The following is an 18,281-nucleotide window of genomic DNA, read 5'->3' on the forward strand; positions in this document are numbered from 1 at the left end:
TGGTCAAACAGTTTGTGTGTATACGCTCATCCGTGTGCCCACATGGTAAGAAGAAGGAGTGGATTACAAACAGGGATAACTGGATACTGGAGGATCTTTTAAATCATGGGGAGGAGGAAGAGTAGCCTACATTTGTGGTCCTGGTTCAGAACAATTCAATAATTGCTTGGTGAAAGCTTCGTTAGTACCAAGGAGTGTACCAGGTTCTGAGGATATTTAGACAAAAATATAGTTTCTACTCTCTGTGATTATGCCCTGGTTTTAATTAAAGGCCAGTGTTTTCAAATGTGGGCAGATTATTCACTCACTATTTAAATTAGATCAGCACCCCAGCCACTCACCTTCCCATTGTAGTCCAAATGTTGTCTTGATATAAAACTCGGAGTGCTTTTAAATTATTTATTTGGGATGTGCGAGCAGAGAAGAAATCCTCTACTCTTGTTTTTCTTATTATTCAGCTATAGTAATGAGGTCTGAGATCCAGGGTATTTTCATTCTTTCTCAATGTGTTATATATTTTAATTAGAAATTGGTTGCACCAAATATTTAAAAACCCATTGGTGGTAGATACTAAGATATGCACCCCTATCATATAACATATCACTGTTACTATATATCAACAATATATCATATTAATATCTTATTTCAGGCTGATAAAACATGAGTTTATGTTATAATTTGGGGCAGTGTTTCCCAAAGCAGGATTCTAGGCTTATTTTCTTCTAGGCATTCCTTAAAAATTCATAGTTAAATAAGCTTGGGAAACAATGCTTTTTATATACCAACTCCTGGACTTTCATGATGCACATCAGCATATTAAAGACTCGAGTCCTATGTTCAAGAAATCTCTACAGCTTTGTTTAACTCCTTTATTTCACACTTACAAGACAACAGAAATTTTTCTTGTCCTATGTAACTGCTATTGATATTTCTCACAAGTAGTGCCTGGTGGAACATACTTTGAGAAATGCTATTCAGACAAAGACTAAATTTTATTCAGGTTATTCAAGTGAATCTGTAAACACTGCTTTTCCTCAAATTGCTTGTGATCCTATTAAAAAAAGAAAAAAAAAGCATGGGACTCCCCCGGCGGTCCAGTGGTTAAGACTCCACGCTTCCAATGCAGGGGGCACAGGTTCAATCCCTAGTTGGGGAACTAAGATCCTGCATGCATGCCACGAGGCAAAAAAAAAGCAAAACCTGCTCAGAAATAAAATTGTCATAAGGAAGAGTCATATTCAAATATGAAAGCCACTAAAAAAAACAAACGGAGTTTTAATTAAATAAACTTACCATACAAGGGTTTACGGTGAGTGCACTCTTGAGAAACTGAAATAGTAGAATGCTAGGCTGTTTAACTATGCTCTTGGAGTCAGACTCATTTTCAGTATTTTGAGAACCAAATCCACTGATTACCCACAGGTGATAGCCTTCGGCACCCCAGCTCTTGGAGAGAGGAGGAGGGGGAAAGAAGACGGGGCAGGGGTGGGGGGGAGAAAATCAAAGCAATAAAAAGTTTGTTATTTTTTCCCGGTTTGAAATATTCAAATTCTGAAATAACCAACAACAGCATTATTAATGACTTCTGAAGGCTTGAGAAACCATAACAAACAACACAGACAAGAATTATACCTACATGTACTACATCTTAGATCTCCAGTAGAAACCATCACTGCTCTCCACTTAGAATAGTGAAAACACTACATACCAATCTTAGCTCCAAAACCTAAGAAATGCCTACTGCTCTCTGTAACTTCTCCATTAATTTAACTGCCTCTCAAATACAAAGAAATTCCTTACAGAGACAAGACCCACGTTACATAGCTGAAGCTTTACAAAGAAGCACCCAAACACATGCAGTTTTGTACAGAACAAAGAACACTGGATTGGAGGCTATGAGACCAGGGTTTTGCACTCCAGCTTGGCTACCATTTTGTTGTACGACTTTGGCCAAGCTATTTGGTTTCTTGGGGTATAAGTTTCTTCCTCTGTAAAATGAGAGGGTTCAAATAAATTCTCCAGGCCCAGTTCATTTTAATATTCTATAACTAGATTCCATGAGTGTTAAAAAAAATTTTTTTTTTTAACATTAGTAATTCCCAATCTGCAAGGCCAAGAAAATACTAATGGGGGGAGGAGAGGTCCATAATTGTTCCAAAATTTCAGAAGTCTAATAGAACTTTTGCTTTCCCATGAAAAGTTTTAGTTGCATAAGTTAACTAAAATGCTTAGATTCTTAGTTTGTGATTAAAATATTAACTTAGTGAGGCAGGTAACACTGGTTGTTGCATGGCATTCAGAAGCACTGATCGGCAGTCAGAGAAATGGTGTTTGAAAACTTATTTTAAAATATGGAGGTGAGGAGAGCCATCAAATGGGATCCTTGGCGGTGAAAGGCTGGGAACCCCTACTGAAGGCAACCATGGTGGTCTTAATTCTTCGAGAAACCCATGATCAGAAAATGCCTTCCTCTGTGGAGCAGGAGAGAAAGGTAATGATAAGCCTCACAGCCACTAATTCCTCAAAGATGGTACACAGAGGGCTATAGAAAGAAAATGTTTGTATGTAAAGACAGGGGTTACACCTCACCGCTTTCTACAGAAACTCTTGAAAACTGATAGTAAAAATATTGTTACAACAGGGACTACAATTCTTTTGACATACATCTATGGAAAAAATTTTAAATATGCTCAAATAATGTACAAGCACATGTCCTCCAGGAAAAAGACCCAATGAGCATTTCACGTTATGTTAAAAGAAAGGAGGCCATGGGAAGTGGGTGCTATTGAGTCACATAAGAAATGTAGGTATGCTTTGGAAAAACAAAGACCTGATTTGAACAGTCACTAGGTTCACAGAGATGACAGGGCTTGCTGGACACATCTAAACAAAACCAAAATCAAATACTGAAAATTGGGCAGCCTCCTGATTTTTAAAGATAATACTTTTATCAAAGCAAGAACTGTATAAGAGTCTGCTGAGACTAGAATAGCTTTGTAATTTTATCAGGTCAACATGAGAGAAGAAGAAAAAAACAAGTTTTTCACACTGTATCAATATTTTATAGAAAGAACTTACCATAGAGTTGATCTTAAGGGGATCTTTTTTGGTACCATCAGACCTATAACTGAAACACAATAGAAACTTAATTAAAAAGAGTCTTCTAATTGCATGTAATATTTAGCTTTAATTTTAAAAAACTGATTTTGTTCCTTTGAAAGAGAAATACACAATACTGCATGAAATATGAGACTCCTGGTTAATACACCTAGGTATATCACTGAGATACAGTCTTCCAGTTACTAAATAACTTCTTAACAGGGTCACGCAGTTTGGGAAGGTGTGTTCATTATGTCAGGACTGAAGTTCAGGGTAGTATATGAAGTGGACAGAGATATTAACCCAGTTCTACCAACCCACTGAGTTAACCTACATTAACCCAATGAGATAATGTAGTTTTTAATTTCCTACTACTTATTTATGTATATAGCTTACCACTCTTATTAGATAGTAAGCTACTTGAAGGCAGATTCATGTCTGATTTAGCTTTGAATCTAACATGCTATCATATACACAATAGGGGTTCAATAAATAAATGCATTTTCACTGAATGGTCAGTTTTAAGAGGATGGAAAGAGGATGGATGTATGAGGAAACAACACATTCTGAATAAATTAATTCTGAACCTTATAAATTGTTTTGGGTTCAGAGTCAAGGCAAAATGGTAGCTGTATAACAAAGTTTCTGTGTATGTGTACTGTCTTGGAGAAAATGGAGTTATTTCATCTAAAATTTCTTTATTGACTCACGCAAAATCTCCTCCAAGTGTACAAATCAGCTGAGCTCCAAATACACTCCATAAAGAAAGGCCTCCATATTCCCAGGTCACTATTACAACACTATTGTCAGGAGACCATCTGACCAATTTAACAGCTCCTGTTTTGTTCCAAATGTCTGTTAAGAAATTGTGAGAAGAGTTAAAAATAAATGATTGCTTCATAAATACTATTTTTTACAGCCTATACCTTCAAGTTGAAACAAGCAGAAAGGCATGTCTGCTTCAAATAATGAGATGAATTCTGTTCGTTTAGGGCTATTTAAAATCAGTATGGTCATTAGCCTTGACCCGATCTAAGCAGAACAAAGTCAGTACCCAAGTGATTTATATGAACCAAAAACCATTTCTGGCCACTATTAGCTTAAATAACTATAACTGTGTAGTCTTAAAAAGCCTTTGGATTTGGGCAAATCAGTTTCTGTAAGATGGGAATAATATTTCCCTTGAATGATTTAACACTGAATGTCAAAGTACTCTGCAAAGTATGAGGTGTTTTAAAACGTAAAATAATATTTTACCATGATCTCCATGTTCCATCAGCAATATCAAAGGGATCCAAGTTAAAATAAATTGAAGCTTAACCTTATATTAGGATTAAGTAGGTAAACTCCAGCCTCAGTACCACAGGCGCTTATATCTTCTTTTAACTAATAATAGTTCTTCACATATAATTATTAAAGGAGAAAATTTCATTGTGTAGTAAAATCCAAGTTTCTTTACTGCAGAGTTAAATGAAACATACTAGCATTTCCCATCAGCAATTCAAAAAGATCTATAGCTTTCACCTCTTTAAAATTAAAATTCTTTACATCTGCAGTATTAATAAATTTTTGCTATAAGTACATTTGCCACAAAGGGGTGGTATACAGATTTTAGCCTACAGAAGACAGCCTTGGTTAATGGAGTTAAGTAAAACTTTTTTCCTCTGCCTATGTTTGAATCCTCACATTAGCATTTCCCACCATAATTCAAGTATATGAATAACTGTGTTATTTATGTATATAAAAAATAGTATGGAAACACAAAAGACCCCGAATAGCCAAAGCAATCTTGAGAAAGAAAAATGGAGCTGGAGGAATCAGGTTCTCTGACTTCAAACAATATTACAAAGCTAGAGTAATCAAGACAGTATGGTACTGGCACAAAAACAGAAATATAGATCAATGGTACAGGATAGAAAGACCAGAGATAAACCCATGCACATACTGTCACCTAATTTATGACAAAGGCGGCAAGAACATACAATGGAGAAAAGACAGCCTCTTCAATAAGTGGTGCCGGGAAAACTGGACAGCTACATGCAAAAGAATGGAATTATAACACTACCTTAACACCATACACAAAAATAAACTCAAAATGGATTAAAGACCTAAATGTAAGACCGGACACTATAAAACTCTTAGAGGAAAACACAGGAAAAATACTCTTTGACATAAACCACAACAATATCTTTTCTGACCCACCTCCTAGGGTAATGAAAATAAAAACAAAAATAAACAAATGGGACCTAATGAAACTTAAAAGCTTTTGCACAGCAAAGGAAACCATAAACCAGATGAAAAGACAACCCTCAGAATGGGAGAAAATATTTGCAAACGAAGCAACTGACAAAGGATTAATCTCCAAAATATACAAGCAGCTCATGCAGATCAATATCAAAAAAACAAACAACCCAATCCAAAAATGGGCAGAAGACCTAAACAGACATTTCTCCAAAGAAGATATACAGATGGCCAACAAACACATGAAAGGATGCTCAACATCACTAATCATTAGAGAAATGCAAATCAAAACCACAATGAGGTATCACTTCACACCGGTCAGAATGGCCATCATCAAAATATCTACAAACAAATGCTGGAGAGGGTGTGGAGAAAAGGGAACCCTTTTGCACTATTGGTGGGATGTAAAAAGATACAGCCACTATGGAGAACAGTATGGAGGTTCCTTAAAAAACTAAAAACAGAACTACTATATGACCCAGCAATCCCACTACTGGGCATATACCCTAAGAAAATCATAATTCAAAAGGACACATGTACCCCAATGTTCACTGCAGCTCTATTTACAATAGCCAGGATATGGACACAACCTAAATGTCTAATGACAGATGAATGGATAAAGAAGATGTGGTACATACATACAATGGAATATTACTCAGCCATAAAAAGGAACGAAGTTGGATCATTTGTAGAGATGTGGATGGACCTAGAGTCTGTCATACAGAGTGAAGTAAACCAGAGAGAGAAAAACAAATATCATATATTAATGCATATATGTGGAATCTAGAAAAATGGTACAGATGAACCTATTTGCAGGGCAGGAATAGAGACGCAGACGTAGAGAACGGACATGTGGACACAGCGGGGGATAGGGAGGGTGGGACAAATTGGGAGATTAGGTTTGACATAAATACACTACCATGTGTAAAATAGATAGCTAGTGGCAACCTGCTGTTACCACTAGCACAGGGAGCTCAGCTCAGTGCTCTGTGATGACCTAGATGGGTGAGGTGGGAGGGAGGTCCACGAGGGAGGGTATATATGTATACATATAGCTGATTCATTTCATTGTACAGGAGAAACTAACACAACATTGTAAAGCAATTCTACTCCAATAAAAAAAAAAATTCTTATCAAAATAGAAAAAAAAATGCCCAATAAAGCCATATCAAATGATGAAACTAAAACAAAACAAATAAATAAATGGGAACATGCATAAGAAACCTCGTATCTTATTAGTATACTTTACACATTTAAGAGCAAAATTTAAAACCAAACCAAGAAGAAACATACAAACTCAAATCAAAGCTTACAAAAAGGTTATAAACAGTATTCCTATTAATCCCAAGTAAACATATATATATACATATGTACATAATATGCATATCTATTTTCCAAGTATTATACACATATTAAAATCTAGTTGTAGAGATATACAATAAAATGTTAATGATAGTTAACCTAATCTTCAAGTGGTAGGAATACGGAAAATTTATCTAGCTGGTAACCTACCATAAACATAGATTGTGATAATCTGCATAATGAGAAAAATGTAAAACGTAATCCAAAGACTTTCTGTTACAGAGCTGAACTCTGAAGAAAGAAAGAAGAAAACTGAAAGTGAGTTTGGTTAGTGCTTGAATTAAGGCAGCCCAGGGGGAGGAGGTGTGAAGAGTGGGGAGTGGTGAGGTGAAAAAGGTTAGAGATATAGGGACAGAAGGTTGGAATGGGACCTAGCAATGACTAGGGAATTGGGGTCTCACATCCTATACAAAGGCAAGAAAGGGGTTTCAGGCCGGCGTGAGTCCGGCAATCAGAATGGAAGTCGCTGTGTCACGTAAGGACTCCTGCAGTGCTGCCACCTGTAAAAATCAGCCAGTGGAGCCAGAAGAAAACACAGAAGCTTGTCTGTGTTCAAGATGCGGGACAGCACAAGTCTCCTGACATTTTAAGCAGTTTTTATAGTCTAAAGTTATATAACTCAAGAAGGCAGCACTCTCCCATAACAAAGACTGCAAGAGTGAGAGTTAGTAGATAACCAAAGGGAGAATTGGCATTCCAAGAACATGAGAAAAGGAAACAATCTAAAAAATTCAATACAGTGCTGTCAATCAATCAATAGAAACAACGAGGAGAACTTCCTGAAATGATGATAAATGTTCTATATTTGCTTGGTCTAATAGACAGTCACTAGCTACATGTGGCTATTCAACATTTAGGTGTGACTATGAAACTGAGAAAAGTTTTAATTTTCTTTGATGTCAGTTAGTTTCATTTAAAAAGCCACATGTGGCTGGTGGCTATTGTATTGCACATCACAACATTAATATGGATAGAAAAATAAACAGATAAAAGGGTTAGAAAACACAATCAAAATACACAACACCCTGTTCTTGTCAGTTGCAGCAAGAAAGTGTCCTTAGAAAAAAATATATGCAAGCCTTTAAAGGCTATGCAATAAGAATGATAAAAACTTAAGGAGCAAATTTCCGTTTCTGGCAGTATAGCAAAATGACACCTTGAATGACTCTCCACACTGAAACAACTAAAATGTTAAAACAGAATACTTAAACACATCAAAATATCCAAAAATACTGGGAGGTAAGTGAGCGTACCAAGTGCTCTTGCCCTGAATTTTTCTGCCAAACCCTAGAGACCTGACTTTTACATCTGACGACTCACAGCATGTTGAGGGACAGGAGATAAAGCTCAGAGCTTGGCCAAGGCAGGGAATCTAATAGAAGATACCCACGTAACACTGGGACTACAAACATTCCATGAACAAGGGAGAATGAGAAATAAACTCTACCACATGGAAGGTGAAAAAATAGCAAGGAACACTTCCCTGTTTTTGTCCATGGTATTGAATGGAAAATAAAGAAGTTCCCCTGAGAATCTGCAACCACAAACCAGTCCTCAGTCTGATCTGTAATTTGTGTAACTTGTATGATTCAAAAAAATCTCAAACAGAGAATATAATGCAAACGGTTCCAGACTGATGTAATTTTCCCAGGTGATTGGAAGAAACAAACAGAAATCTCTGGAAGAACTCAAACTCAATCTAGCTTTTTTGCTTTCCTGATCAAAAAGCATATATATGCCTTCTTTCCTCCTTTCCTCTTGACTCAAATGCAGAAGTAATGCTTGGAGCTCAGAAGCTACCCTGTGATCATGACAGAAAGGCTAAATGAATGCCAACAGCAGCTTACCTTTGGATTTCTTGCTATTACAGAAAATAAATCCTATTTGTTTAAGCAATAGTAAGTTGGGTTTTCTGTTAGTTTCATTCAAAAACATTTCCAATGATATAGACTTTAGACTTACACCTGTGGACAGGATTCACTCAACAGTCACTAAGGGGGTTCAGAAAGAGACTTTCTGGTTTGTTTACTGCTGTGTAACCAGCATTTAGAACAGTGTCTGGCCTATAGTATGTACTCAATAATTACTTGTTGAATGAATAAATGGAACTGGAAGGCATAAAATAACACAGGCAATGAAACCAGGCAAGAGTCTAAAGCAAAACCCAGACAAGGAATATAGGGGCTAAAACTAAGTGAGGATAGAGAAAACTAAATGAAGAGGTACCCCAGGAGCCTCTAGTTACACAGAAATCCTTGGGTCAGAGAGAATGTTGTTACATGTTTTAACAATATTTGTTTGGCCTTTGGCCTCCATCATTTAATTTAAAATCTCACTACACATATTACCTGTAATTAAGAAGAAAAAAAAAGAAGAAGAGGACTCACCAGGATATTGTTTTGCTGTTAACTCCAGTTTATGAGATAGTAGCATGGCTCCAGTGGTGTTATCTATTGTATAAACCTGTACAGAACCACTGTAAAAATCAAAAACACTTTTAGTGTAAAATGACAAATACAAATATAAAAAAACATGACTATGGGAAATATTATGTTCTGCTGATAGGCGTGTAAACTAGAACAAAACCATTTTGTAAATAATTTGCAGTCACCTCTTAAATTTAAACAAATGCATATTCTGTAATCTAGCAATTTCACCTACAGATATACCCCAGAAATATCCTTGTCTTTGAGACATGTATAATGTTCATTATAGTACTGGGAATAAGTGCAAAGAAATGGAAACAATCTGCATGTCCAGCAATAAGAGAAAGGAAAGAGAAACTGTGGTATATTCATATAGTAGTATACCATATAGCACTGAAAATGAATTTTTGTCATGTGCATTAAAATGGACAGCATATCTATCTACCCACCCATCTATCTATATATCTATATAAACAGTATAATTCTGTTTCTATACTGTGAAAAACATTCAAAACATAGTTAAATACATTTGTGGTAAAAATACAACAAAGACCTAATGTACACAGATTCCAGATTAGTAACTGCCCTGGTGGAGAAAGGGGAATATTAAAGAAGAGAGACAAGCAGGGGCTACATGAATGCAGTACTGGAAACTTTCAGAAATCTTCATTTTGTTATTTTTTACCTTATATTATCTTTTGTATGTATACACAAGATACATACTCTTATGTATATGGTAAGTATCACTATTCCATTAAAAAATCTTTACAAGGGTCAAACTTACAAAAGGCCAGAAACCAAAACAAAGAATGTGTATATTACATCTAAGCTATATTTCAAAATTGAACTATAAAGATCACAGAAAATATCATTTCTACTTACAGAGCTATTCTCAGATCGAAAATTTAACATAAATGTTGTTTTAAAAATAATTTAAATCCAAGGCTGCTTTTGCACACATCAGGATGACACTAGCTTATGACTGCCAGAATGTTCTGACCCTTAACTGTACTCCTTCAAGGTAGGAGAAGTCAGATGATCTCCTCACAGCAGCTTTGATCAGTTTCCAGCCAGGCCCCACTCTTCTCAAGGATCAGGATGGGGACTAAATAAAATACCTGCAATAATAGGCCACTTGAAGTTATCCCACAGCTCACTGATGCTCTGTTTTTAAATTCTTTTTTTCCTCTCTGTGTTTCATTTTGCATCATTTCTCTTGCTGTGTTCTTCAAGTTTATTAATCTTTTCTTCTGTAATGCTTGATTTGGGTCTTTCATCTTCCATGTTTCAGTTCAATACTCAAAAGAAAACCTCTACAGCTCTCTGGAGTTCTCTCTTTGTGCCACTCCCTCCTCTGATGTCTGGCCTGTGAGCCCCAGCTGCTTTGGTCTCCCAGACTCTCATTTCCTTTCCACACACTCAACCCAGGGAATCTGCCAGGCCCTGTCTCTCCATCCTTGTGCTGGAAATTCTCTCAAAGTAATTAAAGCTGGGGCAGTTGAAGAGTTTTCTTATTTAGTTTCTCATGTTTAAGGGATCACTATCCTTTGTTGCCTGATGTCCTATGTCTTGAATTCAAAACACTTGTTTCATATTTTTGTCCATTTTCTTGGCTATTTTAGGTGGGAGAGAAAATCTGATCTGTTACTCTTAGTCAGAAGCCAAATGCCTGGAACAGATATCTATCCAGACTACCTGCCCAATTAGATACCTTGCTGAAAGACAGCACTAAGTAGCTAGCAGGTATTTACTTGTTTTTGCTTTGCATCTAACAACTGTCTAGTGCTAACTCTGGGTTGCTGAACTCTGACAAGTCAGTGAGGAGTCCAGATATTTCTAATATAAGAAGTAGGTGCTATGTCAATAGTTACAAAAGACTGACAATTAATGTTTTAAGTATTTATAGTACCTATATTACTTAAATTATTTTTCTTTCGATTTCTCATAAGCCCACCATAAAAGAAAAATATATTTCATTAAAAAGATACTAATCTCGGGGGCTTCCCTGGTGGCGCAGTGGTTGAGAATCTGCCTGCCAATGCAGGGGACACGGGTTCGAGCCCTGGTCTGGGAAGATCCCACATGCCGCGGAGCAACTAGGCCCATGAGCCACAACTACTGAGCCTGCGCGTCTGGAGCCTGTGCTCCCAACAAGAAAGGCTCTGATAGTGAGAGGCCCGCGCATCGCGATGAAGAGTGGCCCCCGCTTGCTGCAACTAGAGAAAGCCCTCGCACAGAAACGAAGACCCAACACAGCCAAAAATTAATTAATTAATTAATTAATTAAAAAAAAAAAAGATACTAATCTCAAAGCAAAAAACATATCTCTATAATAGAGATATATATGGCTACTATCACCGTAAGTAATCAAATTTAGCATCATCAATACTGAGACCACTCAATGTTATTGCTGCATGATGTCATAGGAAGTACAAAACACCTATGACAAAAATGTTTAACCAGGATCTAATCAAACCTTTAAATATAAGGGAAGAATTAGGCTGTAAACTGTCATCCTAAAAGAAAGCTGGCTTCTTACAGAACTCTAATAAGGTGTTCAAGTCAATTAACCCTCGTAAGTGCTGGCAGATCAGGGCTAGAAGCCACTAGGTCAGTTATGTCACATAGCTATAATCACAAAACTTTCACCCCAACCCACGATCATGCCATAAGAAGGGCTGATGCTCTCCCAACTCATGAAAACTGAGGTAACTAAAAGGCTGAAGGCCAAGATTCCACCTGCATTATCCTGGAAGAAGGGCTAGAATCCTGGCTTCTAAAATATGGCCTTGCTAGACCCCTGGGTGCTAGCCCTGAATGTAGGTGATGTAGAACTGCACACCCACCACTGTTCCCATCTCCGTCAGTTTCCTCTAAATGCTGATGTGAGCTTCCTACTCATTTGACTATACTGGCTCAATAAGAACCACCTTCAAGGTTCAAACAGGTGTTACAGAAACTAATTAAATGCCATTATGAGAAAACAATGAGACACATTTAGAATGTAGGATATTCTGTAAACAACTGACCTAGACTCAAAAAAAGTTAATGTCATAAAAATAAGAAAAAAGATACAAAGATTTTTATAGGCAAAAGGTAACTAAAGAGAAATAATAACCAAATATAATTCATGACTTTTGAATGATTCTGATTGAAACAAAAGAGATAAAGGAAATTTGGTGACAACTGGGTTAGTCTGAATATGAATTGAGTATTAGATCTTATAGGGGATTTATCATTAATTTTCCCATGTGTTTGACTAAAGATGATATGTGTATGTAACAGAATGTCTCCTTTTTTGGAAACCAAGAAATAATGTAAATGTCCTTTAACAGGAAATCAGATAAAGTATGATATATTCATACACCAAAACTCTACTTATAAATCAATCCCAAATAAATGATTTCAGTTACTGGCAAATAAGATGGATGAATTCACAACGTTGACTGAAAGAATCAAGACACAAAACATAGAATATGATTCTATTCATATAAAGTTCAAAATTAGGTAAAACTAAATTATACTTTTTAGGAATGCATACGTGAGTGATAAAACTGTAAAAAAAAAAAAAAAAAAAAAAAAGGAAATGATTATCATGAAAGACAAAATTGGTTTCCTTTAAGTGTTAAGGAGGGGATGGGAGTCATGATTAGGAAGTGGCAGGAGTAAAACTTATATTGGCTGGCAATGTTCTATTTCTTGACTGAGTTGTGAAAAGATGGATGTTTATATTATAATTATTTGTAAAACTGTGAATATTTGGATTATGCACTTTCCTGTTTGTTTTTATTTTATAATATGAAAGTTTAAAAGGATATTATAAACTCTATGCCAATAAATTTGACAGTGTATATGAAAGAAACCAAGTCCTAGAAAAATACAACCTGCCAAAACGACTAAGAGACAAAAAATCTAAATCTTCTTCAGTCTATTTTAAAACTGAATTGAATTAGTAATCAAGAAAATTCTAGGCTCAGGTGGCTTCACTGACAAATTCAGCCACACATTCAAAGATGAACAAAGAAGGGAAAGAGAGAAATCCTTCCTCAACTTGTCTTATGAGACAAGCATAACCTTGGTTAACCAGGAGAGAAAAAAAAAAAAAAAACTATAGCAAACTGTACTCATGAACATAGATTTAAAAAATCTAAACAGGGCTTCCCTGGTGGCACAGTGGTTAAGAATCCGCCTGCCAATGCAGGGGACACAGGTTCGAGCCCTGGTCCGGGAAGATCCCACATGCCACGGAACAACTAAGTCCGTGCGCCACAACTACTGAGCCTGCACTCTAGAGCCGGCACTCCGCAAGAAGGGAGGCCACCGCAATGAGAAGCCAGTGCACCGCAGCAAAGAGTAGCCCCCGCTCACCTCAACTAGAGAAAAGCCCAGGTGCAGCAACAAAGACCCAGTGCAGCCAAAAATAAAAAATAAATATATTAAAAAAAAAAAACCAGAGCCTTAAAAAAAAAATTCTAAACAAAATGTGACCAAATCAAACCCATGATGATGAAGAAAAATACGCTTTCCTTTTCTCCTTACACTACGTTAAATTTACTTTCTACATTTATCTCCTCAGTGAGAAGCAATGTGTTGAGGATAAGGATTTCCTACTTCACAAACAGATTATTGACAGTGTAATGAAGGCAGTGATTTATAACACTAACTATCAGTGTATTACTTATACTGATAGAAATACTTTGATACTTACCTTGATGTAGCTGGACACTATATTAGATGTTATGTTCTACAGAACCACTAAGTCACATTTTGAGGTCAAAATGGAATTTTATATTTAAGAAAGAGTTTTGAAGACTAAAAAGCACTATACACATTTTAAGGCATTACTCTCAGCATCTGATATAATCTTTTTATTTGAGCTACAACATAAAGCTCAAACAAGTCAGGTATATTTGTTGTTTTATAATGTATCCCAAGTGCTTAGAATTGTGCCTGGCACCTGGCAGACACAAATATATTTGTTGAATGAATAATTTGTATTCAATTTTACTTCTAAAACCTGAATTATTTGAATTAAAGCAAGAAATTGATTTTATGTATGAGCTTTTAATTTGCTTGTTAACTAAGGCACACCCACTAATTCAAAGGCAAGTCAACACTGATGTCTTAAAAAGAAAGGATTGTTTCCAAAAAAGGAAAACATTCTTCCTGATCTTCTTTTAAACAATAAAGAACCTAAATTTTAACTGATTTAATCTTCTTAACTTGTGACTCAATTTCCTACCACTGGAAAAAAGCTCACTTTTACAAACTTAAACACCCAATCTCCAAAATCTGCCCTTTAGATTTGTTTGCTTCAATCTATTAAAATGCCTTTAAATTTTATATTAAGGCTGATTCATAAATTATGAAAGGCACAATGAAGTTCATAAGTGTGTTAAGAACATCTTACGGTTTAAAAAAAACCCATTATTTTTGGCAGTAAGTCTTAAAATGCAGACATCTATATCAATTACCTCGCACAACCAAACGCCATCAGTCGATACTTGTTATTTACCGCTACACAAGTTCCATCAACAACATCTTGTGGCCAAACTCCATGAAGCTGCTAAAATTAAGAAAAATAGTTAAGATTTAAAGCATGTTCCCCAAATATACTTTTATCAATATAATTCTCCTTCAATAAACATAGTTTTATAAGGCTTTATATGGTTCTTTATATGGTTTGATCTGGATAGGAAAACATCCCATCAGAACTACCATCTGGATTTTCTCCCTTAAAAACCTCAATTTCATTAACTGGTTCAATAAATATTCCCAAATGAGCTCAGTCCAGTGCTAATCTATTCATAAAACACTAAAAAATGGATATCTGACCTCTAAATTCAAATTAAATGAAGACGACTTTCCTATCAAAATGTAAACCTCTTCATGGTAGAAACTGCATCTAATTTGCTCACTATTATTATTCTTGTCACCTAGCATATAGTGTTGAACTTTTCTGATCAATCAAAAATGGTCGATTTTATTTGGTCTATCCTTTAGAAGTGATTAATGATTTGTCAATTGCTTACTATTCTCTATGACTCCTTTGCTTTATAGTACAGTGGTTAGTAGCATGGTATCTGGCAGCCTGACATAACATCTCAGATCTACCCTGACTTGCTAAAATGATTATTTGACCTTTCCAAGCTTCAGTTTTCTTATCTGTAAACTACCTCTTAGAGTGTTTTGAAAATTAAATGAGAACTTACATACAAGTAACCCACTTAATACAATGCCTGGAATTCAACAAGTTAAGCTTCAATAAATGAATGATATTATTATTAAGCTTTATATGCTACTTAATTCTGAATACAGACACAGAATAGATTCAGCTCCCTTGTCTGTTTTTATTAGTCAAATCAAGGGCATCCTAGATCATAAACTTCTAAGGCAAAGGTCATCATGACTGTTAGTTTAGTAAGCACAAAAATTAGCACACTACAATACAGCACTGGATTATTTCTGGATTATCACGATAGTAAAATTAGATGATCCAATATAATCAAACTGTTTGAAATATAACACTATAGATTTTATTTAATTCCTAAATAAACTATAGAATCTACTATCTAAATATGGAATATTTGCTTTTTTGTAGGAATTTTATTTATTCTTCAATTTTAATAATAAAACTAGACATTATTTTAGTTAACAAAAATGGCAAAGACAGCATTGAGTATTATTTCTTTGGACTGCTGCCTCGACTGAAATTCGTTTATTCATCCCTATAACAAAAATTTTCCAGGTGCCCACTATTCACCAGGTACTGCTCTAGGTGCCAAGGATACTGCAGATATTCAAACATACCAAAATCCCTAGCTATATCCCTGCTTTACATTTGTTAAGAGACTGACAAGTTTAAAAAATTGTACAGTATCACATGGGAGGTTAGTAAATGTTACAGCAAAAATAATAAAACAATTAAGGAGAAGAGAGTGTATGGGGGAAGGATGTAATATTAAAAGGTCTTCCCTATGAAGGTGCCTCTTGAGGAAAGTAGTTTAGGAGATACAGCAGTAGAAAGGCCCTGTCACAGTAGCATTTCTGGCATGTTCAAAGAACATCAAAGGTGCAGATGGAGTGGAGTGGAGTGGAGTGGAGTGGAGTGGAATGGAATGGGGGAAGGAGAAGGAATAAATGAGGTAACAGATGAAATAGGGGGCCAGATTTATAGGGCTTTGAAAGTCACCATAAGAACTTTGGCTTTTTCTCCAATTCATATGTGGGGAGTCATTTGGAACGTCTTTAATTTTTTTAACCCTTTCTATTATGAATTATAATACATTACAGAAAAATACAAAAGCAAAAATGTACATCACAATAATATCACAAAGTAAACACTTGTGAAATTACCACTCAGGCTAGGAATTACCAGTACCCACAAGTCCCCCAACAGTGTCACTCCTGATCAATATTATCCTCACCTCTACCACAAAAGAAACAATATCCAGACTTACATAGTAATCACTTCCTTCTTTTCCTTTAAACCATTAACACTTAAACATGCGTCCACACAGAACTGATTCTGAGCTGCCTATGTTTTTAGTTTTCCTTCCATTTTATATAAAATAGAATCATAGCATGAACTCTTTTGTGTCTAGCTGCTTCCACTAAACATGTTTGTGAGATTCATCCATGTTGTTGCATACAGCCTTGTTTGTTCATGCTCATTGTCATGTCAAACACTGGGCTTTTAGCTCACTGGGCCTCTGGCCTCCCCTAACCAGTCTTGTTAGCTCTTTACAGTCTTTTTAGCTCTCCAAAGCCATTAAGCACATTCAAAAAATATTTTTTCTCCAGCTCTTTTAGTTGTCCTCAGCAGGTTTTGTCCTAAATATCTTGTCCTACTGAAGGGTTCTGAGCAGAGGAGTGGCATAATCTGACATATTTTAATACATTTGCTAACTGTAAACAGTGCCAAACAGGGGACTTCCCTGGCAGTCCAGCGGTTAAGACTCCACGCTTCCACTGCAGGGGGCGTGGGTTCGATCCCTGGTCAGGGAACTAAGATCCCACATTACCGCTCGGCACAGCCAAAAAAAAAAAAAAAAAAAAAAAAAAAAAAAGCAATGCTAAACAGGATTTTTATAAAGCACTTAAATAATGTCTGCTATAAATGTGGCATTAGTGTATTTCCCAATTACCAGTAATACAAATGTATTGTTTTCTTGTAATTTATATTTTCTACTTATAACTTATTTAATAATGTTTCATCTACTTTTCATTATTTTAGATCCTTAATTTACTAGAAAACTTTCTTTAACCAAATACTAATACAAGCTGATATTCAGAAATGAGTCAATCACTTTCCAGCTCTAATATTTTTGTTTTCAGTAAAAACATTTAAATCCCAAACATATGTCAACAAAATGAAGAGGCAATCTACTGAATGGGAGAAAATATTTGCAAATCATATATGTGAGAAAAGACTGTATCCAAAATACATAAAAAACTCATACATTTAATAGCAAAAAAAATTCTGATTAAAAAATGGGCAGATGCTCTGAATACACATTTCTCCAAAGAACACACAGAGAGAGCCAAAAAGTACCTGACAAGATGCTCAACATCACTAACACCAGGGAAATGCAAATCAAAACCACAATGAGGTATCACCTCACACCTGTCAGAATGGCTATTATCAAAAAGACAAGAAATAATAAGTGCTGGGAGGATGTGGAGAAAAGGGAACCCTTGTGCACTGTTGATGGGAATGTAAATTGGTATGCCACTACAGAAAACAGTATGGAACTTCCTCAAAAAAGTAAAGTTAGAACAACCATAAAATCCAGCAATTCCACTTCTGGGTATTTATCCAAAAAAAAAAAAAAAGAAGAAGAAAAGAAAACACTAACTTGAAAAGACAACTGTACCCCCATGTTCAATGCAGCATTATTTACAATAGCCAATATATGGAAACACCTAAGTGCCCACTGATGGATGAATGGATAAAGAAAATTTGGTACACACACACACACACACACACACACACAGAGGAATATACAGGTGACCCTTACAACATGGGGGTTAGGGGCACCTACCCCCGGCACATACAACTTTACAGTCGGCCCTCCATATCCTTGGTTCTGCATCTGTGGATTCAATCAACTGCAGATCGTAGAGTACTGTAGTATGTATTCACTGAAAAAA

At 35.9% G+C, this 18,281-nt stretch overlaps 1 protein-coding gene across 5 annotated transcripts in view; it reads right to left on the reverse strand.

Moving 5' to 3' along the window:
- Positions 1-18,281, reverse strand: part of RIC1 (RIC1 homolog, RAB6A GEF complex partner 1) — a 133,713-nt gene that overhangs the window by 26,833 nt on the left and 88,599 nt on the right. For 4 of the 5 annotated variants that reach the window (XM_036855219.1, XM_036855218.1, XM_036855222.1 and 1 more), the window contains 5 exons: positions 14,603-14,694; positions 9,090-9,178; positions 3,810-3,954; positions 3,079-3,127; positions 1,294-1,446 (listed from right to left, as the gene is read on the reverse strand). In XM_036855219.1, the coding sequence (XP_036711114.1) occupies positions 1,294-1,446; positions 3,079-3,127; positions 3,810-3,954; positions 9,090-9,178; positions 14,603-14,694 (528 nt within the window). The remainder of the gene's footprint in view (positions 1-1,293; positions 1,447-3,078; positions 3,128-3,809; positions 3,955-9,089; positions 9,179-14,602; positions 14,695-18,281) is intronic. The other variant, XM_036855220.1, reaches the window with a different exon arrangement.

Source organism: Balaenoptera musculus, chromosome 6 (genome assembly GCF_009873245.2).
Source record: "Balaenoptera musculus isolate JJ_BM4_2016_0621 chromosome 6, mBalMus1.pri.v3, whole genome shotgun sequence".
Lineage (NCBI taxonomy): Eukaryota > Metazoa > Chordata > Mammalia > Artiodactyla > Balaenopteridae > Balaenoptera > Balaenoptera musculus.